This window comes from Camarhynchus parvulus, chromosome 5 (genome assembly GCF_901933205.1).
Source record: "Camarhynchus parvulus chromosome 5, STF_HiC, whole genome shotgun sequence".
Lineage (NCBI taxonomy): Eukaryota > Metazoa > Chordata > Aves > Passeriformes > Thraupidae > Camarhynchus > Camarhynchus parvulus.
Genome location: NC_044575.1, coordinates 58,388,298 through 58,411,980, shown reverse-complemented (window position 1 = coordinate 58,411,980; position 23,683 = coordinate 58,388,298). Strand labels below are relative to the sequence as shown.

General features: G+C 42.0%; 1 protein-coding gene across 4 annotated transcripts; it reads right to left on the bottom strand.

Moving 5' to 3' along the window:
• Nucleotides 1-592: 592 nt before the first annotated feature.
• On the bottom strand, nucleotides 593-21,148 carry DLGAP5 (DLG associated protein 5). 4 transcript variants are annotated; one of them, XM_030950428.1, is made up of 20 exons: nucleotides 21,100-21,148; nucleotides 19,525-19,582; nucleotides 17,205-17,454; nucleotides 15,801-16,003; nucleotides 15,270-15,362; nucleotides 14,760-14,844; nucleotides 12,930-13,028; nucleotides 12,116-12,189; nucleotides 10,176-10,468; nucleotides 9,628-9,746; nucleotides 9,428-9,545; nucleotides 8,927-9,012; nucleotides 8,225-8,385; nucleotides 7,433-7,525; nucleotides 5,825-6,044; nucleotides 4,602-4,815; nucleotides 4,176-4,247; nucleotides 2,868-3,022; nucleotides 2,470-2,519; nucleotides 593-1,801 (listed from the first exon to the last, which is right to left on the bottom strand). In XM_030950428.1, the coding sequence occupies exons 3-20, from the start codon at nucleotides 17,443-17,445 to the stop codon at nucleotides 1,679-1,681; spliced, it is 2,499 nt and encodes an 832-aa protein (XP_030806288.1). In that variant the 5' UTR covers nucleotides 17,446-17,454; nucleotides 19,525-19,582; nucleotides 21,100-21,148; the 3' UTR covers nucleotides 593-1,678. The 4 variants fall into 4 exon arrangements, with proteins under 4 accessions (XP_030806288.1, XP_030806285.1, XP_030806287.1 ...); XM_030950425.1 differs by lacking the exons at nucleotides 593-1,801; nucleotides 2,470-2,519 and having other exon boundaries at nucleotides 2,874-3,022; nucleotides 4,190-4,247; nucleotides 9,428-9,548; XM_030950427.1 differs by lacking the exons at nucleotides 593-1,801; nucleotides 2,470-2,519 and having other exon boundaries at nucleotides 2,874-3,022; nucleotides 4,190-4,247.
• Nucleotides 21,149-23,683: the final 2,535 nt, after the last annotated feature.

The following is a 23,683-nucleotide window of genomic DNA, read 5'->3' as shown; positions in this document are numbered from 1 at the left end:
GAGATCCCAGCCCTACGAGCGTTGGGTACTCCATGAATAGGTCACGAGGCTTGTGCTGCTCCCCACTCATCACCCCTGTGTGAGTCAAGAGCAGTTTCAGGGGTGGGGAGCTTTATTGGCAAGTTCATCCTGTGAGTCAGGCTGGTAAAAAAAGAAAACAGAAGTATGTTCCCTTTGCTGTGAGTCACTGCAGCCTTGTCTGGAAAACAACAGTGCAACAGCCACCACTGAAGTTTCCAAAGCTTTCTCTGACGTGGCTCATGCTGTTTTATAACAGTGACTCCTTTCATACTTTGAGTGCCAAGTTACAAGCAGAGTCCTTAAAACTTACAGCAGATGCAGCAGTCTAGAGCAGCACACTGCTACCACCAGCATGGAGAAGCTGTGGCTGCCCCTGAATCCCTGGAAGTGTTCCAGATCAGGTTGGATGGGGCTTGGAGCAACCTGGTCTGTGGAAGATGTCCCTGCCCCTGGCAGAGGCTGGAACTGGATGGGCTTTGAGTACCCTCCCAACCCAAACCATTCCTCAGCAGGAAAGTGATTAAAAGGATTCCTAGAACTGGAGTTAGAAACGAAGAAAATGGATTCCAGCACACATCAGCTTCCTCTTTATTCAGTGTAATCAGTCCACAACTTCCAGGTTAAAACTTCACCCCTGGCAGTGGCAGCAACACTTCCTGCTGAGGGACTGAAATCTCTGCTTGGTTTGGGATCAAGGCTGGGGGAAGGATGTGTGTGTTACACTCAGGTCACTGGTACAAGAAGAAGCCCAGTGAGGTATTTGTTAAAAATATAACAAGTGGTGGTACTGTAATGCTACTCCTCAAATCCACAGTCTATAGAACTGGCATGCTCCTTATGCACAAATATGTTACAGTCTGGATGGGGAATGCACAAGGAATAAGATGAGAGAAGAGACTGAGCATAAACATGACAAAAACAAGTAGAAAACATGGGTCTATTAAGATACTGAATAGAAAACTGCATCCTTAAAGGAAATAATATCAATGCCTATTTCAATACATCACCAAGAAAAGGTATTCTCTCACTTAGAAATCCTTGTTCTGCGTTAGTTTCTGACATTACAAATCCAGTGGTTCTTACACACCAGGAAAAGTTTCCCAGGAAAGAACTGCAGGCATCCAGCCCTGCCAGAGCTGGCACTGAGGCAGGTGTGAACACAGCAGCCTGGGGGTGCACAGGTACCCCCAGAGCATGGCAGAGTGTTCTGGGGAGGGAACAGGCTAGGTGTCACCCCAGAAGGTGCCATCCCAGCAGATACAGGGCACAGGCACAGCTGGTGGGGTGGGCACCTTGTAATAACAATAAGCAGTGAGGTCAGATTAGGGTAGAAAAGCTCAAAGGTGAACAGTTTTACAACCTGGAGGAGACAGGAAATACATTAAATGATACCAACATAAAAATGCTTCAGGTTGCAGTGAGAATTTACAGCCAGAGGATACAGCAGGGATCACCAGAACACAGCCCACTACTGATGTGCAGCAGAGCTTGGTGCATCACAGCTGCACCATGAGATGATACAAACCCATTATCAGATCCACTACCATGGGTACTCCTCCTCTCTCAACACATTCCAGGGTAGCAGATTGTGTTCCAGACACCCCTCTGTGGGCTTCCTGTTCATAGAATTTACATATTTTGCATTTCAAGTCACTTTTCATTGATCCCCAGAGGGACCAACGGGAGAAAACACGATGAGGTCACTGAATACTTCAGCTGCTGCAAACTTCTGGGCTTTGGTCTTGACTGGAGTGAAGGGGAGCTGAGCATCCAGCATTGGCTGTGGGAGGAGCAGAGAGTGGAGTCAGGGTTGGAGGAACACTTAAACCACAGAGCACTGCAAGGACTCTGATTTCCCCAAAAGTAGTTCTACAAGCTTATTTCCCAGGCATAAAATAAAAAGTGATTACATGTGGTCTGTGCTGAAGACAGACACTCCTTACTCAAGTCAGTAATCCATATTTTAAAGAGGATTTTTCACAAGAAAATCTACACCCAAATTCTACTAATTGTATTAAATATGAAAGCTTTTGCACATCTGCTTTTCCCTGCTGAATGTTACTTCCAGCTCTAAATGCTGAGGTGATTAAAAAAAGATTTGGGGTAGACTTAAAAAATTCCAGGAAGAAAATAAAAGGCTGTTAGTGAATATCTACAAGGAAATTTGTAAGAAACACAATTTAAAGGCTCAATCTGACAAGAATCAGACATTGTCCTGCTACAAATGTCTTGATTCATCCTACACTCATCATGTGCAGTAAGGAATACCAGTGTGAGCCCAGCAAGGAGACCGCTGGAATGTGGTTTGTATTTAAAGCTACATCAATTGGCTTGATAACATCTTTAAGAGTTTAGTTTTCTTTGTGCAGTAAATGAGTCTGCAGCAAAGGTGAACAGTCCTGCAACATGCAGCTTGCCTTAGTCAAATAAACTTGAAGGTCAACTTACCATATCAAAAGGATTTCTGTCAATGAGTGTCAAATCACTGCAGGAAACATCTGAAAAATAAGTACATAATTAAAAAAAAAGTTAGTCTGATGTTGCCAAAGCTGAAAAAACAGTATTGTTTTCTGTATTTATTAAAAGAAGAAATCCAAACTCTAAACTGTATTTATTTATTTATATTAGCTTTCTCCTTCACATATCCCTCAGAAACTGTTCAGAGAAATCCAGGGGCACTGTTTGCTCATGTGCAATTTGTGTTTAAGTCACACCAGCTAAGGGAGGCTTTTCTAACAGCACCCATAAATCAATCTGATTTCAAAGAGTAATATTCAGATTATCACAAATCCTGAGGATAACAGAAGGCCCCAGCAATGCCACCCATGCAGCTCTGAGAGAAGCACCTGGCTGATGGATTTGTGGCTCTCCAGACTGGGCAGAGTTTGTCTCCTTCTCTGGGCTGCACATGATGATGTCTTGTCCCTGTTCTGCAGCAGACAGTTCCATCTCTTCCATGCCATTCACTGCTTTAGATTCACTGCTAGAATCTCCCCAGGACCTGAAAAACAGAGATTTTCTCTGTTCCCAGCCATGTCCTTGTTATGTCAGACCAAGTCCACACATCTCACCTACAGATTTTATGGACAGTTCAGGAGAGATTTAACTCCAGGCACTGTGCAAGGCACAGGCAGGCCAAGGCTCAGGGTTAAGGCTGTGACTCATATCCCAAAACCCCTTTAAAGCCTAAAAATCCCTCTGACAGTATAAGGGAAGTTTTTTCCACAGGAAAGAAAGTTTTGAACTTCAAGTGTTATCTGGTGACTTTTCCTCCAGAAAAACCCATCAGCAGCACTGAAAGGTTTCCCCAGAGAGTGAAATCACCAACCCTCATTTTAATAGAGAAAGGATGCAGTAAAAAGCCATAAGAAAAAAATTAGTAGCCAGGATTTAAAAAAAAAAAATTATATGTAGGGGGATGGGAGGGGAAATGACTGCTGCAGTCATGCACAGATCCAAGCAGTAACAAATAAAATTTAAAGACTCCATTTCCAATGAAAGTTACTAAAGGATGATTGACTCCAAAGCACTGACTTTCACTGGCAGCACAGCATCACCTGAATTAGAGGCCACATTTCTGCTCTTTTAAGGTACTCAAACACAAGCAATGTGTCTGAAAGTCTTCAGACATTTCAGGACATGCATTTCTGACACTTGGATTAGTTCTTTTAACTAATTAAGGAGATTAAGAGCCCAATGCTCTGCTGTGGAGGATGCTCTGAGGACTGAGTGCTGTTGCTTTTAGTCAGGGTCCATAAATGCATTTAATGCATTATAATGCACATAATGCATTATTATATTACATTATTATTGTATTACATATATCACATAATGCATTCTTATACTTTAAATGCATTTTAAAAATCCCCACCAGAAAACAGGAGGTGGTGGATTTCTAGGAACGTTGTTTCTCCAAGTGACAAGTGTCCCCCTGGAGCAGCCAGGACCACCAAAACACAGCTCTGAAGAGCAAGACAAGGTCCCCAAACTGCAGCAGTCCCCACCTTTGTCCACCCAGAGGTAAAAAAGCACTGCCCTGAGGAATACAGAAGATTTCTAAGTGAGGATTTGATCAGAAGTCCAAGTGGCTGGGGTAATCAAAAGAATTTTTCCTTTGCTAGCAAAATCAGAGTATTTATAGCACATCCATGAACAATGCATGACTTACCTTATTTCCCTCTGCTGTGCCAGCAGCCAGACACATTTCTTCTGCAACCACAGAAATGCTGGAAGGGAAACCAAAACATTTTCATTCTTCTCAATCATCTTCATCAATCACCTTCTGACTTGTCCAACTAATGTTACAATTTGTTCTGCAGTTTTGCTGCCTTGGTTGGCACTGCTGAGCTACATCAAACTCAAACTTCCTGGGCAAACAAACTTCTACCCCAGCAGCAAAATCACATTTGGGCAAAGCTCTGAATATTTGCTTAAGGGAAGGAAAAGTCACAAGTACTTTGCAAACTTTATCACTGCCAAATGGAAAGGTAACATTTAATGGGTTTTAACATCATGTCTTTCAGTTCCAACTCTAAAATGATTTGTACAAGGTCAATTAAAAGCTGCTTTAACATGCCTACCTTTGTTCAAGGCCTTCAGGGAGTTTATCCAATGGGGGAGTTTGTTCAGTGGGAAGTTGGTCCATTTTCAAACTCTGGGCTGGGTGGAAACCTTTGAGGGCTGATGGGGTTTGTTTTGCAGGTGCATCCTCAGGGTTACAGAGGGGAGAAGAAAGCAGAGATCTAATGGATGATCTTTGATTTGCCAGTTTTCCAGGGGTCCTTGGAAGCAAACCTGGAAAATGTATAAATATTTCATAAATATTTCATTCTTACACCAGTTTCCAGAAACTGAAATGAACTGATCATTATGATTCTAACCAGAGACACAACTGTTTTCTGCTTGCTGAATCATCTTATACAAATATTAGATGGAAATCTTACATACACTTGCAAAGAGAAATTGAAATTATTAACTTGCATCTTTCAAATTAGGCCATTTTAATAGAGTTTAAAAGACACAGATTCAGAACTGATGCTTAGAACAGATTCTCTGCTGGAGTTGGCTTAAACCCAGTGTTGCTCAAAGCTTTTCAGAAGTTCCCCCCTACTTACAAGAGGCACATGAAAAAAATTTTTAGTTTTGTCATGAGAAGAGAGATCTGCACCCAAAAAAAGGAAATTTAAAATCAAATTATGAACTAGAAATGTGAGAGAAGCAGAAGTACTGGAAATACTGGCTGCATATAGATGTCAATACGATAAGATGCTGAAAATGAAATTGTATTTTGAGCACCTGTTAAAAAACCTGAACTATTAAAGAGCTTTTATAGCAAACTGGATTATGTTACAATCTTGTTAACCATGAGCACAGATTATGAGTGAAGTTTATTTGCAGCTTTGAAGACAGCACTGCAAGAGATTTAATTAAAAAAAAAATCCCAATTCCTGTCCTGCAATTAGAGGATGTGAGCTGGCATTGACTTTGATGAAGAGGCTCATCAGCTGAATCTGGGCATGCTCAGATTAGAATTTCATTATTAAATTTATGCTGGGAAAACATGAACCAGCTATTTCACCTCTGTCTAAGCAGGGATTTCATGCTGCCATAACCACTCAAATCAGCACATTCATGTACCTCAGTTTACTTTGGAGCCCTGATGTAATCAGTCACTGGGTGAAACAGTGTGTCCAGTCCTGGAGTTGTAGCCAGAACAAACAGCACAATTCCTCTCCCCAGTGAAATGGATTAAACCCTCTTTGGTCCTTTCAGATCACAGAAATCACGATTAACCTTCACCTACCTGAAAAGTTTTTCACAGGGCTTTCAATCCTGAAAAATCCTGCTTCAAAAACCACTTTTTCTGCTTCTGGCAGCCTCTCCTGCTGGGTACCCTCAGCATCTCCCCCCTGCTTCTTTCTGTCCCTCATGGCTGCTTTGACAGAGGCCAGGCGGCTCCGGGCAGCAGCTCTGGCAGCAGCTTCCAGCTTGGCCTTGGGCACTGCACCTGGCACTGCCTTTTTCTGCAATGAAAGAAACCTGGGTCACACCTGCAAATCCTGCACAGGAGCAATTGCACATGAATCTCTGCACAGGTGCTGCTGCCACAGACACAGCAAGGAGCAAAAGGAGCCTCAGGAGGGACTTTGTGGCTCTGCACAGCTCCTGCCAGGAGGGGACAGCCAGGGGGGATTCAGGCTCTGCTCCCAGGGAACAGGGACAGGAGCAGAGGAACTGGATTAATTTGTACCAGAGGAGGTTTGGATTGGATGTCAGGAAAAATATTTTCACTGAAAGGGTTGTCCAGCCCTGGCACAGCTGCCCAGGGAGGGGTGGAGTCCCCATCCCTGGAGGGATTTAAAAGCCATGACATGTGGCACTTGGGGACAGTGGTGGTGGCATTACCAGTGCTGGAGGAATGGTTGATTTTGGTGACTTTTCCAACCTCAACAATTCTACAACTTTATGCATCAAGGCCTCTGCCCATCCCAGCACTTCTTGGGCTGCCATCCAACTGTTAAGGTAACTCTGTGATGACAACATCAATAATTTTTTTCACACGAATCTGCAGTTCAAAATTCCTCAATATAACTTTTTTCCTGATAAATTCAGTAAGATTTTGGAAGCACTGGGATGCAGGGACTCCTAGTGGCAGGGACACAGTGTAACCACAGGACAGACTCCAGGCAGTCAGTGAAGCCTCTCTTGGCATTCAGTTTTCCAAGGGAAGTTTTGTTTTGTACCACCTGAGGAGTTCTGGCATTTATGGGCAGCTCCCACAGACCACATTCCCTCTGTTTTCCCTTGCCTGGAGTTTCTTACCCACCTTCATCTCAATTTTATAATTAGTTAAGCAGTCTCAAGGAACTTGGAGTTTAGGCAATGCAAATACAACTTGATATTCAGAAGCAATTCTATATTTCAAACCAAAGAGTAGATAAACCAACTCACATTGCAGCTTATTTTGCAATAAGCACTAACTTATTTTGGAGAGTGTCAGATCCATTTGTGCTTAGAGAAGCAGCAGTTTAAAGCCACCCAGGGTGTTGGCTTAATGGGACACCATTACAACTGAGCACCCCCTGCTCAAAACTGGCACTCACTCCCAAATTCCTGGGTGGTTTACTTCCCAAGTAAGTCAGTAGCCCAGATAAATTGTTTTACATCTGAAGAGTAAGTTTAGATCCTAAATTTAAGAGATTTGTCTTACTAGCATAGAATCCAATGACTCCAAAAATTACATTGTTAATTCTTAGTTCTAATCTTAGCAGCCAAAAGAGGCAACTGGGACTAAACCCACCAAAAATTACAAGAGAGGTGAGGGAGAAGGGTGCACCCTGAGAGGAATTTCACTTAATATTCAATATATCTAAAGAAGCCATGCAAGATGTGCTCTAGGGGCTATTCATACCTTGACAACTGCTTTGCTTGGGACATCAAGTGGCTGCCACTCATTGTCTTGAAGCTTCACCAGATTATCAAATTTTTTATTCACATCTTCAATCTGTTGGTCACATTTAAGGAAAGCAAAAGAATACACTGTAAAATAACCACTATTCAAACAAGCACAGTTTTCCATCCTGCAGGAAACATCTCTCAAATACTTCTGAAGAAGGAGATCAAACTTTTATAGTTTCTGCAAAGAAGTCAAAACCTGTGACTAGGACCATAACAAATCCATCTCTGCATTTAATTTAATTACTTTCAAACTCCTTTGCTGAGTGCTCTCTTGATAATTCAGATTATATTTCATTCTGACTAAAGAAAGCATCAACAGAGGAAAAGAGATGAAGGTTTTCTACCTCCTAAGCTCAGGCCTAAATAGAGTTATTGTAATTTCTGCATTATTCTCATACTGAAGCATGGAACCCCTACTTTTCAGGTGAGCTTCAGGAATTTTCCAAAAACTGGGAGGTAGACATTGTGACTGTATCCTCACTCCAAAAGAGAATAAAATTTGGCCAAACATAATTATTCCAGAGACAGACAAGGCACACAGGCCACAAGAACACACAACAGAAGAACTGGTCCATGAATTATAACTCATAGTATCTCAACTGCAACAATTCACTGTCACAATGTGTTAAAACAAGAACCTGCATTTTTTACATTAAAGATAAAAAATATAACAAAAAAAATCAATACTTGGTTCATAAATAACTCCATCAGTTTTATCCTACTAAGTTAACATGCAAGTACATACCTGAAAATTAACCATATCCCAAAATCCATCCAGGTCTGTACATGTTGTTTCTTTTTCACCTCGTTTAAATTCACAATTATCAACCAGTCCTTCAAACTGTTTGAACCTTTCTCCTATGAGCAGCCTTGTCTGACCAACTGTGGTGCGAATCAGGTCTTTAGCTGGTAGCAAGAAGAAGAAAAATACAGGATATCTTGGATAAATAAGTGTTTGAGGAGTCTGGAATTTGTTGTCCCACCTATTGCAAACCTGCAATTCAATTCAGATGGAGCTTTCCTGTCCACTGAAATGCTCTGAAGTTGCTTCTTTCAAAAAAAATTATCTCTCTCAAGTCTTAAAGATAAGCATTGCTGGAGTCGTCTGTATTTTCCCAGATAAGGGCACTTATTCCACATTAAAAAATAATCTTATTTTTTAAAATCAGCTTGGTTAAAGTTCCTACATTTAAATACTGACAGGCAATACAACAACTATTTTGATGAGCACTTTGTTCACTTTATCAATCACCATCACTGCAAATGCCACACAAATTTTAGGACTAGGAGACTTTGTATCTTGGGGCAGATCCAACTCTAAACTTTCTCTAGTACAGCTTTGCAGATTTTTTTTTTTTGCTATTTTGCAAACAACACATACATATCCTTCTCTCTGTCCCATTCAGCTCCCAGAACCCTTCTGGTGCCTATTGCAGCTCACTCTTACCATCCTCTGGAATGTCCAGCTCAAGGTTTCCTTCCCACTGCAGGCACTGAGACAGCAGCCTCTCAGTCTCAGTCCGAAGAATGTTTCTGAAAATACAATAGAGAAAAAATAAGGATTTGGAGCATTTCCTGACTTGTGGTGGCTGTTAATGGTTACTATCCTTTTGCTCTCAGAGAATCCACAGCCTCTGAGCTGAAGATTAGATTGTTTTATTTTGCTGAGTGGCTGAGGTGCAATTTCTTTTCTACTGCTTTCAAGTTCATGATCCTTAGGACAAGGTGTTAGTCTCCAGAATTTTACTTTCCTTGCACTTAGGTGCAAGGAAAACAGGTACAAAAGGTACCTTTTGTACCTTAAGGTATAAAAAGGAAAGCAGGAATGGCTGCCTGCTCAGGTCACAGTTGACACCATTAAATTAAGCTGATCTTTAGAAGAAGTCTCATTTTTCTTATTAAGAATCTTCAAATGGACATCAGGGAAGTGAAACAAGTGAAGCCAAACCTGAAATAGGGCACATCATGCCCTTGCTCTCTTGTATCATCTGACTTCACTGCAAGTGCTGTTGAGACAGGAGTTGTTTTGTTTGATCTCTGAGTGGAAGTTCTCTCATCTGGTTCACCTGCTGAAAAGTATGAAAGGAATTTGTTCAGAATCTGGTGATAATGAAAAGCATCAGCATAAACTAAATGTGAACTTCCTACCTCCTCCTTTCAAACTTGTGCTCATTTGCTGTTCTTGAATGCCTTTAACAGAAGGTGAAGGTTGACTTTTTAAATTAGGCTTTTGTGCTTTAGTTTCATTGGATTTTTCAAATATTTTGCTGGAAACAAACAAAAGTACATTTAGTTAAGACACATTGAGAAAGTGACATCAAATATGGGCCAATTTCACAGAAATGCATAGTTTAGAAGGCAAACCTTCACAGAACACTAAATAAATAAATCAGTGCAGATAGATACAAGGCAGCCTTTGACAGCTGCTCCTCAAGCACGCACAGAATAATGAATTATATCCATATCTGTTATATTATATGGATTATATTCATATCTATTATTATATCCATATAAATTCATCAATTACTGCTGTTGTGTTAAGTCCATTTTTAAGCAATGATAGAAACCATAAAAATCAGGTGTTACAACACCACAGCACTTTGTTACAAATTGAATCTTTCTATAGAAAAATTATTTTTTGCAACCCCACAGAGGTTCACTTGCATTTTAGGCCCCATTAGAAAGAAGACTCTTACATTGGAGATTTTGAAAAATTCCAGACAGCACTGGGTGTCAAAAAAGCATTTGCCCTTGAAGGAGACATGGGTGTCACAGTGTAGGTTGCCAATCCACTCAGGGGCTGAAACACAAAGTTTTGAGGTGCAAAGGAGCGTGTTCTGGGTCTCCTTGGAGAAAAATTGTTGTTTTCCACTGAAGTTTGTTCTTGCTGAAGTTCTACTGGCATTGAGTGTTTGGATTCAGCTGCAGAACTTTTCAGCTCTGGTTCCACTCCAGCATTTGTCTCAACTTCATGTTTAGAAGAAATTATCTGTAACAGCATAGATAGACAAATCAAATCATCAAATCATGTGTTTGCAATAGGCATGGGCTGAATTATAACATGAGTATTTGAGAGCCATCAGGAAGGGAACAGCTTAAGGTAAATCAGCTCCTAAACCAGCACACCTGGACAAAAGTGATGAGATACCAACAAGTCCAACCATTTTTGACACCTGCAAATAATTCTAGAGACAGAAGTAACACTTCACTACAAAGAATGCAACAATTCACTCCAGGGGCTAAAGCAGAACACCTTACCAACCAAAACAATAATTAAAATTGACAAATGCTTGCTCTCACTGCTAGAAATAAAAGCTTTAAGGTGACAAAATCCTCAAGAGCATAATTACTGGCTCCAAATCCAAACTAGGACTGTTTAATAATCATAGTTTATGCACATACTCCAATCCAAAGACTGAAAAACAAGCTGGAATAGGCTGATAGCTGAGGAATGCAACCCAAGACAAGTGCAGTTAGCACCACAGAATGTCATTAAAAGAGGAGAAAAAAATTAAACAATAATTCACATTCTTATGAGATGAGTGACCAGATAGTCACACAGAACACATTTCTGAGATACCTAATTGAGATTGTTAGCTCAACCCAGCCAGAAAACCTTTGGGTGTTTTTCAAGAAAATATGCATCTTCAACCCACTGAAAATCTTCTTATACTTCAGTCACCTCTGCTAGGAATGTAAACCTTGAATTTTGCTTTTAGCCAGCCTTTCCAAATGAGCTGCCTGTGGTTAGCAACTGGCAGGGACTCCTGCCTGTGAAGAGGTGCTTGTCCAAGGGAGAGAAAAGTGCTCTCACCTCCTGTTTGGGTGTGATTGCACAATCTCAAACACTCTAGAGCACAGCTCCAGTTACAGGAACAAGGTGGAGATGGGAGGTGTGAGAGGGAAGAGTGGAGCAAAAGAAGGAAAAAAATAATGCATAGCTCTTGCACAGAAATACATAAAAATTTATGGAAGTGATGACACCAAGAACCACAATGAATGCCTTCAGCTGTAAATCATGCAGAGAATAGTGTTCTACTTTACAGAGAACAACATTTCCAGCTTTATTTTTTGGTGGTTCAAAACCTAAAATTTAGGCTTTTATTAAAAAACTATAGAAGCTAAGAAATAAACACATTTTAAAATAGAGTCTCATATTGCTACCTGAGCAGGAAAAGGATCCATTCAGAATACACTTTAAAATTTACAGCTGCTAGATTAAACCAGCAAAGCAATTTTTTTTTTTGACTCATGAAAACATCAGATATACCATGCAAGAACTTCTTGTCTATTTTAAATCATTGTCCAGATCCTGATTAGTAATCAGATCATTCATCAGCCATGTCCATATCCATGGTGGGGTTCTTGGGGTTGTCCTGTGAAAGGCCAGGAGTTGGACTGGGATGATCCTTGTGGGTCTCCTCCAAGTCACAGTATTCTGTGATCCTATAGGAGCACTAAATTTGATCTTAATTTTTAAAATATGGCAGGATAAATACATACAAGTCCTTCCCTAAATTCTAGCTTATTACTGAAATTACTACTTTCATGCTTGGGCACTTCAGCTACAATGACACAGTTATTGCCTCTCAAATGAGTTTTACTGCTTTTCTATTTCAACTATTACATGACCTACCTTTATGGGTTCAGGTTTGACAGCTTTCTTCTGCTTTCCCACTGTGTTTGCTGCCTTTCTCTGTGACTGGTTACCTACCAAAAGAGAGACACTCCCAGAGGTCAAAAAGGCAGCTGATTCATGTAATCTTTCACCACAACACTGCCATAAAAATCCAGTTGCTAAAGATAGGGATAGACTGCTTTATTTCTTGGGTGGGAGGTGATTATAGGGAAGAAATAGCATTGCAAAAGTTCATTCAAAAGAAAGCCTGGCCTAGGATTTAACAGACTAGTAACAGATGTATGACCAAGAAAACAGATTCATGAAGCCATCAATCTTTAGATCTTGCCACATAGTAAAAATAAAAGTCACCTTATTTCCTAAAAGGTTGGAGAGAGAGAGTCAAGCCAATTTGAGCTTAGGTTTTTAACTTCTATATGGCATAAGAATTCTGTTGGTGGGCTGAATTCCAGTAAACAGGCAAACCCAGACAAAGAGAATTCCTCACATGAAGAACAAAGGCTCTCATCTCTTCCAGAGATGTTCCTGCTCACACATTTCATAATTTTATGGCCATAAACAGCCAAAGTGCCAATCTCTACCAGCGCTGGCTTTGTTCTTTGAGTTTGTAACTACCATGTGGACATGGGTGCTACACACTGATGGCTTTTGTGGGAAGTGTTGGTTTTAAAATGTTGATGTAGATACTGCACTAGAGCTCCAGACAAGAGTCTGGGTGATCCAGCACTTAGGCCTTTTCTTAGATGATAATTTGGCATGATTTAAATGCAGTCTAAGGTACAGCTGAGCTACACACCTCTGCCTCACTTACCAGCAGCAGCAGCAGTTGGTTTCAGCACCTGCCTGGCTGCAGAGGCAGCTGCTCTGGTGACTCTCACACTTGGGGCTGGTTGGGCTGCAGTCTGCAACACTGCAAGAGAGATTAATCCCAGAGATTCCAAGTTTAATAAAGAGCTGCACTCAAGTAAATAACTGAAAGCTTCCATTTTGTAGAAATCAGAGAAATGCACCAGCAGTTATCAGTTGCATGGGTTTGCCAGAATGAACAGGGCTGGTTCAGTTCAGGGCACAGCTTGGCCCTGGCATCCAGGCAATGCACTGAGGGATCCTGACTGGAGGTGCTTTTACTGCACAGGTCCATCAGTGTGTTTGATGCCATGCACAAACTCCTTTATCATAACATTAATAATTACTCCCTTATGATAACATTAATAAGGAATGCTCCCCACTGCTCCCTGTAAGCAGAGTCAAGGCCCTCCCTGTTTTACAGATGAAGTTTTTTATATTAATATCTTTGCCATGGTTATTTGCACAGCTGGAAGCTAAAGCAAACCATTGGTGTAACAAAGTGATGCCCTGGCCATTATATGAAAGATTTCCAAGGTCAGAATTTAATGCAATCTAACGAAGTACTCTTAAGACTTAATTTGCTCTGAAATATTTTATAAAACATGACAAGTTCATGCACTGTATCACCCATCTTCATCATTTTCATCTTTGTATTTTAGCACTGTTTCTAACAGGCTTTTAAAATGACAGCACTTCCCTGCACAGACAAATTTCATGGGAGCTCTTTATTCCATTCCCTGCCTGTCTGAAATCCCTACTTGGTTATTGTTAATGCTATTCCTGTCTTTATTGTCAAGCTGTGATTCTGTACAAGCTAGAATGAAAAGCTGTGAAAAAAATTCACTGGGTAAATAACTACAACATTGGATTTATCAAACATTCACTTCCCAAACATTTATATATTGGTGTTTCAAAGAACCACAGAGTGGTTTGGGTTGGAAGGGACCCTAAGGATCACCTCATTCCAACCTCCCTGCCATAGGTAGGGAAGTTTAAGTACATATAATGCATATCCTTGATTCAGTACAAAAGAAACAATCAGTTTTAGAAGGAAATAATCAATGGATGACCATTTTGCAAAAATTAAACATTTTAATTGTTATATCAAATACTAACAATACATCTTTTCAGTATTCACCAAGGGCACTACTGAAATTAAATAAAGGTCTGTAGCTAGCTGACTTGATTATATTAATGATGTGAAAGTCATTTCACTCTGAATTACTGAATATCTTCCATTAACATCAACATTCCACATGACTTGGTTGTATCTACTTAAGGATCTCACTGAGCTATGAAGAAGAGTTTCTGATCCAAGGCATTCCACTCCCTTAAAGGTGGCACAGGTTGTTTATTTTTAATTGCTGTTTTCTTAAGAAATATCTGTAATTGTGGCACAGAGGGACAGACACAGAAGGCATTTGCTCTTTTCTAACAGCAGTCACTACCTGTGCTATTCTTCCTGAGGCAAACAGAAACCTCTGCACAGCTCCAAGAGCTGAGGCATCTGGCAGTTGTGTAATTTGCCTACTGACCTGTTTCTTTTCCCTCTCCCAGGGGGAATAATCAGTAACCAGGACTGTCAGGACCCTGCATTCCATTTCCCCCAGCCTATGGAGGCAACACGCTCATGTGAGCCCTGGAGCCACATACTTGATAATCTGCCAGCTGCTGCCCTTGGTAGGAATGGCCATCTTGAAAACCTCCTCCTTCCTTCCTACAGTCAAAAATGTGCTGTGGATCTTTCCCCCCCAAAAATACCCAACTTTCAGGTTCAGCTGTATTTCCATACCTTTCTCTTTTTCAGCCACTTTGGCTGTACTCATCTGTTTATGTCCTGCCTGTGTAGAGTGTACACTCTGCCCGTGGGCACTGACCTAGGAGAAAAAAAACAGTTTTTTTGTGAAGTATCAGATTTCCAGAAAATCAGCAGCCCAATTTCTTTCCTCAACTATCTACCCTAGATTACAGTAAAGAAAAAAGTCAAATATTTTGGCACAGGGGACTTTAAAAAGTAGAGAGACATTAAGGATAACTTAAAATAGATTGGTTTAGGGATATGTTATTATGCATTATCCAACTAGTTAATAAACTGTCAGAAAAAGAGTGAAGAAAAATATTTAAGCAACAGTTTAAATAGCTTGAAAAACTTGATTGACAAACAGATCCAGAAAACCTGGGCTCTTTTCTGCTTGTACTGATCTAATCAAACTTGTAAAGATACTACCCTGAGTCTGAAATTTCATCCCTTTCTCTAAATTTATTCACTGAAGTTATATATATATATATGTATAAAACAAACCGTAGAGGACGTAGGTGCAGTTGGTATCATGGTTTTTCCTTCTTGCATTTTGGCTTTTGACCGAGTAATCCTTCCAGAGAAAGCAGGAGCTGCCTGGAAACATCCCCAGGGAAATGAGAGTTAATAAACTCCTTTTTCCCTTTGTCACTGAGACTGAGCAAGAAGTATAAATGTGAAAAACAACATGTCTGTGCAAAATGGATCAGGTGTGAAAGCTTTCAAAGCTGAGTTGACTAAATATGAACAAGTTACTGGTTCTAAAATAACACAGCTCTTTCATTTGTGGATGAATCATTCCAATTTTTGAACTGAACACAGTCACAAATACAAAAATCCACGTATCATTAGTACTATTTCCAGCTTTGTTTAGAAAAGAGAATGAGTCAAATTACTCCCTTATCATAACATCAATAAAGCATTTGCAAAACAAGCAGTTTATTTGAAATAACACACACATCTTGTACACAAACATCAATTTAAACAGAGTACACAGATGCAATTAATTTAGATATGAAATATTCTCATTGTTACCTTCTCTCTTGGCTTTGCCACTGCAGGTTCCTCAGCAGCAAGGAACCCAGGTGCAGCTGGTCTGTAGAGCCCAACCTTGAACACTCCTTTCTTGGCTTTCTCCCTCTGCTCCTGCAGTTTGCGAAGCTCCTTCGCCTCCTTGTAGCGCTGCAGCATCTCCCTGCGCTCGTTCATCCTCTTGGTGGCTGCACTTGGGGCTGCCTCTGCAGCAGACATGCAAGAAAGGTGGGTTAGAAAATCATAAAGATGGTTTTTGAGCCAACAAGAAGTCAGAAATTTCCAAGAAACTTTGCCAAGGTAGAAGAGGAACTGACTGGAATCTCTAAATTGTTTTAACCCTTCCCATTAAAAGGGAATTCAATGGTAAACTTCAGCTTACAAATAGAATTCTCCAAATATCCACCTGAGGATTACTAGAAACTCATTCCCATTTCACAGGCTTGCAAGGTCACTGGTAGAAAAATTAACATCTTCTTATTTGCTTCATTTGTACCAGTTTCTCTATTCAAACACTTGCAATGTCATTGAAAATTCAGCTTTAGATACCAAAGTCTGACTCAGGCTGAGAATAAATGAGACAGAAGTTATATGAAAGAATAAAACCTTAAGATGGTGCCAAATTTGAATTATGTCTACCTGAAAATTAATATCCACTTAAAGTTGAAATTTATTAAAGATAATAAAGACAAATTTATTAGATTTGATACTATTACATACAATAATCTTCACTCCAATAATCAGTTGGAATTAAGATTATACGTCAACAGTCTTCAAAAAATTACTATCCTCCAATAATCTTCTGCTATCAAAATACTAAAGGTGTAAGTATTTTTAAAAACTTGTTAACATTTTTAAATATTAATTTCTTAGACCACAAGCAGTCAGGAAAGCCAGGAGGCAGAATTCAGCATATATGCAGGCTCTATTTTCTGAGAGGAAAATAAGTTGTCAAAAACTAGCTATTTTCAAAATACAATTATATAATGCATTTATCCATTAATAATTTTATATATAAAATTGCTCATTGCTAAGCACAGTTTAATTACATAACAGATGTGTATTAGATGGTATTTTAGATTGGAGTTATTCACGTCTTGAAGGACAAAGCAATCATAAAGGCACTTCTATTGAATATTAATAACAAAATGCATTCTTCCTTTAGCTGCTGCAGACAAACCAGAGTAAAGCTTCATTCACACCACTGGAGCAGTGAGGAAGGTACAGCTGTATTAAAATGCTATTGTCTTGATTTTAACACTTGGAAAAGCTGATAGGGTTTTAAATCTTCAACTTTTTTGTCAAATTAAAATGTTGACTGCTATTAGATTTCTGTGATAATGCTACTAAACCTACTTACAATTTTTAACACTTAAAAAAAAAGGTCTATAGCAATTCTTTACTTACTCTGTTTCCCATTACTGTTCTCTTGAGAGCACAAGTCCCTGGTTTCCTTGAGCTCAGAAATTCCCCTGTCCTTGGAGAGCTGAACATTGACATCTGCCAGCCCCAGCTGCCGGCCCTTTTCGAAGAGCTTGTGCCTGTTCTCCTTCTGAAGGATGGATTTCCTGCGGGCAACCTTGGTCCTGAGGGCTTCTGTACTCAAATCCTTCTTGTATCTACAGGCAAACTGGGAAGTAGCAGCCATCCTGATGACCTTAGACAACAAGCACAGGGATTAGGAAAACACTGTCAGGATTTGTTTTCCAGTTTTGTTAAAGTTTGTTAATGTTATGAACAAAGCCCTAATTCTTTATTTCTGTATGTGACCAGAGAAAACTCAAATGACAATTTCAGTAACGACTCTTCCAGCAATTTCTCATTATTTTTATTCATTCCAGGGACCAGTTTGGGTGTTGAGTGTCACCAAGTCTGGCACAGAATTAGGAGGGGACACTGCCCCCATGCCTGGGATTGGCTGGGCTGATTTCTCCTCAGCTGTTTTCCACATTAAGGAGATGAGCAAGTAAATGACAGGGCTGTAGGACAATACTTGGAAGCAACATTCCATTTAGATTAGACTTATCTGATAGCAAGGAATTTTACCATCAGAACCAGGATGTTTCCAGGATGCAACTGCAATAAAGAGTGGTTATTTCAAGCAGAATATTTCCCATCTTTTTGAACTTGAGGAAGCCTTAAGCCAATTGTCAGCTGGTTTGCACTTGCTGTGCTAACAGTACCTAAAGGGGCTCCAGGAGAGGTGCAGAGGGCCTGGAATGACAGGACAAGGGGAATGGATGTAAGCAGACAAAGGGCAGGGTTAGATGGGATATTGGGAAGAAATTCTTCTCTGTGAGGGTGGTGAGGCCCTGGCACAGGGTGCCCAGAGATGCTGCTGTAGCTGCCCCATCCCTGGAAGTGTTTAAGGACAGGGGGGATGGGGTTTGGAGTTTCTGGGCTAGTGGGAGGTGTCCCTCCTCCTGGCAGGGGATGGGAACAAGATGGGCTTTAATGTCCCTTCCTACCCAAACCATTCTGGGATTCTGTTATCCCCTGCATCCCCACTGAAAGCTGGCTTGTCAAGGGTTTTCCACCTCAGCCATCACACATCTCATCTTCCACCACTTTTCAGTAAGGAGGGTGACAGAGCTAAATTAAACACCCAACAGTTATTAATTCATTGGTAATTGAATCATTTACTGAGGCTCTCCATTTCAGGACAGCATGCTCTGGTCAAACTGAAGGAACCTCAGTGAAGTGAACTGAACAGACCTGACAATGGTTATACAGGATTTCTTAAAATCCATCCCCTTCCCATCTGTGTGCCACCAAAAGCCAAAAACTCCACCAGCAGCCCAGCTGGAAAACCCAAATGTTAGAAGAAAAAAAGCAGCAAAATAGAAATAATGCAGAAATAAAGTGGATTTGTTTATGGGAAAAGCAGTCAAGGAGAGAAGCTGGGCTGTTGGAAGAAGGAATACAGCCCAAGGCTGTTCAGATGCCATCAGTGGCAGCTCCCTGTTCCCCACTCCATGGAAGTGTTCACAGAGGGAAGAACTTGCACAGCACCAACAGCACCTGCACAACCTCCTGGAATTGCTTAGAACAGAAACCAAAAATTGCTTGGACAGAAACCAAAATCAGTGCATTGTGCTCCTTTTTTTCAGGAGAGAAAAACATTCCGTGGAAGTTTAAAAGCAAAGGGGAATAAAAAAAATCAAAACTTAAATCAGGGACTGGATCTCCTCCACACAATCCTGGAAGAGCTGCTCCACACCAGCACCACCTGAATTGTGAATATCTTGGGCTTCACCCTGCATCTTGCATTCCAGCTTTCAGAAATTGATTAAAAATGCCAGTTAATGATGAGTGCAAAAAACTCCACTGCAGTTCATAGGTCATATTTGCCCTGCTTTACATTTACGTGATTAAGGGAGGTTAATTAATGAGCATCTCCAATAATCACATTTGAACTGATCCTGCTAGTAATTACAGAGTTACTCATTACAGAATTGTTAGTAATTACATGGCATTACAGAAAGCCATGAAGAAAACAGTGGGAATACATCTCTACTATCTGTGTCCTAGAAGCAGCAGGTTTTTGAACCCAGTGGATGATAAATATTCCTCAAAGCTGCAATTTAGTCTCTACACTCATCCTTTTTCAGGACAAAGTTCCTAAATTTACCCTTTAAGAACAGCAAGGTTACCAGTGATTTCTGTGGGCTCATTAAAAATGGATGTCATACTCAATATCCCAAAGATGTGCCCAAAACAAAAATACCTGCCTCCTCTTCTTCCCAGGTTACTGTTCCCGTGGAGTATCTTGCCCAAACAGGAGCCTAGAAGATGAAATTATTTTTAAATTGACATAAACTCAAGTAAAGACTATTAGCAAGAAAAGGACAGAGGGCTTACACAAAGGATTTGTGACTGGCTAATGTACAGTACCAAAAATTAAAGCTGATCATTAATTTTGATAAATAGCAGCGAAGGAAAAGAGACACTTTTGACCAACAACAAGAACCAAAGAGCAACATGAGCATGAAAACATTTAGGGGCTCTTTTAAGCAGAACAGTGAGAAAATACAGCAGGACACAACCATTAGCAAGAAAGGAACAGAGGGCTTGTGACTCCTTGTGACAAAGGATTGTGAACAGAATCCTTGTGACAAAGGATTTGTGACTGGCTAACGCATACTACCAAAAATTAAAACTGCTAATTTATTTTGATAAATAACAACAAAGGAAAAGAGACGCTTTTGACCAACAGCAAGAACCAAAGAGCAACATGAACATGAAAACATTTTAGGCTGAACAGTGAGAAAACGGAGCAGGAAGAGCAAGTAGCGCTACTTTTAAAGGGGTGTCCTGGGTTGACTATATGATGCTTTTATCTCCAATCGTCTCGTTCTGTTTTATGCTAAATAATAAGTTTTGTACCTTTAAGACTTGTTCCGGAGAGTGAAGGGGGGAGAGAAGAAGCGCGCAGTTTGTTTTCACACACTGCACTCACTCCTTCGCATTCCTGCTTCTGACTGTGCTGTCTGCAGACAGACAGACAGACAGCAGGACAGAGCTCTCCTTTGCTTTTAGCTAGTTTAGCTGGCTGAGGCAAAGAAGTTCCCTGGACTGTAGTTTTTTCCCTTTTTCTTTAGACCTCTTGAAACCTGCTCTGGACTGAGCACCCAGGGGAGCACCGGCAGCTGCACCGGCGGCCACCGGGCCGGGCCGGGCCTGGCCTGCGACATTCCCAGCACTGAACAGACTGATCAAAGACTGAGTGAGCTCAGCTGCAACCCGGGCAGGGGACTTTTCTCACTTTGTCATCTCTTTTAGAGCAGCAAAGAGTTTTATTGTTTAATATTGTTTAAGGTTTATTGTTTAATAAACAGGTTTTTTCCACTTTTCTCCAAAAAAGTAGTTTCTCCCGGACCGGTTAAGGGGAGGGGCCGATTGAACCTGTTCTCCTACAAAAAACCCTTTAAAAATCCTCTCCCAAATTTGCTCTGAACCAAAACAAATACAAGCGGGTAGAGTCTGAGTAAAACCTGAACTCAACGGTTCCGAGCCGGGCCCCGGGGGTCGGGGCGGGCTGCGGGGCCCGGCCCGGACCCGGCCGTGCGGGACCAGCCCAGGATCGTCCCCTCGGCCCCATCCCCGCCAGCGCCTCCGGCTGCTCCCACCGCAACTCAGCGAAGAAGCATCGCTGCCAGCCCACCGCCAGGCGAGACCCCCACGCCGGGAGCCCTTACGGAGCACACTGCCGGGGAGTCATGGTGCCTCCAACCCCTCAAAGCCCCTCCGGGCTCTCAAACCCCGCCGCGGGACCCCCGATCCCCCCCGGGCCCGCCATTACCTGCCCCGGGCCCGCGACGCCGCGCAGCCCCCTCCGCGCGCCGCCCCGCCTCGCTTTCAAATCTCACCCGCCAACGCTCATTGGCCAGCGCGGATGCCCGGCTCTCATTGGCTTCAGTGCGGAAGGTGATGGACAGCGCTGGAACCCCAGAGCGGGATGCTTATTGGTTGTCCCCTGGCCACTCTTAATTTCTATTGGTTGCTCGAGGAAATTCCCCGCCCATACTTGCCGCTCATTGGCTGGTGGAGTGAGGTATGTGAAGCCGCTGAGGGCGCGGGGGCGCGGCTTGCCCTTGGTGTCCCGCAGGGCGGGGGGCGCTAAGATGGCGGCGGGGTTCGCCTGTGCCTGAGGAACATCTGTGTCCGCAGGTTACTTGGCTTCGGTTTGGGTCTGCAAAGCCCTCACTGCCACCGGGACTCAGGGACAGTGATGAGCTCTCCCACCACGCGCAGAATCTCAGAACGGAGAGAGCTGGAAGGGACACAGTGGCTCAGCTGGTTCCATCTCCCTGCTGCGGCAAAGACGTCCCAGAGCACAGGATTGTGCCCAGACAGCTCTGGAATGTCCCCAGTGAGGGAGGCTCCACACTCTCTCTGGTGTCTGTTCAGGGCTCAGTCACTGCACAGAGAAGTTCTTCCTCACGTTCAGGTGGAATTTGTGGGCATCAGCTCCTGCTCGTTGCTCTGGTGCCACTGCTGGGCCCCTGGAGCAGAGCCTCTCTGTCTTTGAGCCCTTTATGCAGACAGGGACAGAGGAGGATCATGTCCCCTCTGGAGAGGTCCAGCCCCAGCTCCCTCAGCCTTTCCTGGGCAGGGAGATTCTCCTGTCGCTGTTGTCCTCCCCCGCACCTGCTGCAGGAGCTCCACGTCTCTCCTGAACCGAGGAGCCCACAAGGTTTGTGTCCACACCTGAACACCCGCATTGTGCCACCTCCTGAGGAGCCCAACCACGTCTGAAAGGACCAGAAACACATAATTAAAGCGGTTTTTATTAACAACACTTTGTTCCCTGCCATACCCGCATCGCACCCATCCCGCGGTTTGCTGGGGTGAGTTGCGTTTAACACAATTCTCAGCTACTGGAGAGTTCTATGTTTGTTTCTAAGTTGTAACTTGGGAAATTCAAATGCTGACGGGGGAACCATCCGCTTGGTGGCACTGCAAAAATGGGGACGACGCTTGGAGAAAGGAAAAAAAAAGTGTTTGGAAACGGGAAACTGCTGAGTAGCAGGAGCGTGGTCAGCGGCAGCAGCCTGAAAATGCGGGATCCCCTCTGGCGTTACACAAATATATCAGTAATTTTGTATATAAAAGCGATTTTAAGACAGCAATAAATGGATTAAGCACCACAGTAAGAGCACAGAGCTGTTCCCCACGGCGACGATCAGAGTGAGTGGCTCTGGGCATCCCAGATTGGAGCAGTTGGGGAAAAGTCACCCCATTTCTGCACAAACTGACAAAGGGCACAGCAAAGGTCACAAATATCGACCATCCAGCCTAATCCTTCAGTCATTTATTTGCTAGAGATAATAAAAGACCAGCATGGAGGTTATTGAGTGCTGCCAAAGTGATGGTTTGAAAAAGATCCAATTAAACAGAACCACAGGAGCTCAGATCTGTGGAGTGTACAGAGTCCAATCCAATGCAGTCCTCGGGGTTTGCTGATTTTTTTTTACTCCACTTTTTCTCCTATGGCAATGGAATTTGAGGACATCAGCAATTCTACCTTATATCAGAATATAGTCCAGTGATGTGAGCCATGCTGAAACACAAGTTTTAGGGAGAAAGTGAGCTTAGGAGTGTCATCATTTCAACCAAAAATTGGGTTTTTTTTTCTTACTGCATACTTGACTATGCTGAAACAAGACTTGTTTGCTCTTTGGAGCATCTGGACTGGCACCTTTGCTCATTTCCACTCTTGTGAGTGTCCATACAGAATTTGGGAAACTTTGCTACAGCCTGGGCTTAATCTCAGGAGCTCAAGTAACAACAGGAGTGATAACACAGCCATGAGCCCTTAAGGAACCTGAGTATCTGCCCTGGGTTTGCTGTGCACCTCTGCAGGTGTCACCTGAGCCAGGTAGGTTACAGCCAGAATGGGTTTCCTTAAAGTGCTGCACAGACACCTTCCACTGACAGTATTTAGGTCACCACAAGGGCCTCAGTGTGTTTGAATAATGCCAAGATTTTAAAGTGTTGCAATATCACTTAAGATAAAACACTCAAATCAGGTGTTTTCCAGCCAAATTCCTGATTGCTACTGATTTTATTGTGCTAAGAGAAATAAACATATTACCATTTCATAGAAATAAACAAGGGATGTGAATTTCTAAACTCATTATCCTGTGCACATCTTAGCCATGCCTGAAAGGTTAAACTCCTTGTTCTCATACAGACCTGATGATTTTATGATAATATCCCACTTTAGCCACAGAGCTTTGAGAACCAATTTGAATTTCTTTATTTCTTGGCAATATAACTGTCATTATCCCATACATTTGGTACTGAGGAGATCATTATGTGGCAATCTGCTAACTTGCTTTTTCTGCTCTTCATTCCTTCACAGGGAATATTGTTCTTTGTGA

What these genes read in the sequence shown, in the direction of transcription:
- DLGAP5 (XM_030950428.1), bottom strand. Translation starts at nt 17,445, where the DNA reads ATGGCTGCTACTTCCCAGTTTGCCTGTAGATACAAGAAGGATTTGAGT. An exon ending in CACAAGTTTGAAAGGAGGAG is followed by an intron (nt 9,546 to 9,627) that starts GTAGGAAGTTCA and finishes ACTTTTCAGCAG; the next exon opens with GTGAACCAGATGAGAGAACT. An exon ending in CATGATGTGCCCTATTTCAG is followed by an intron (nt 9,013 to 9,427) that starts GTTTGGCTTCAC and finishes TTGTATTTTCAG; the next exon opens with AAACATTCTTCGGACTGAGA.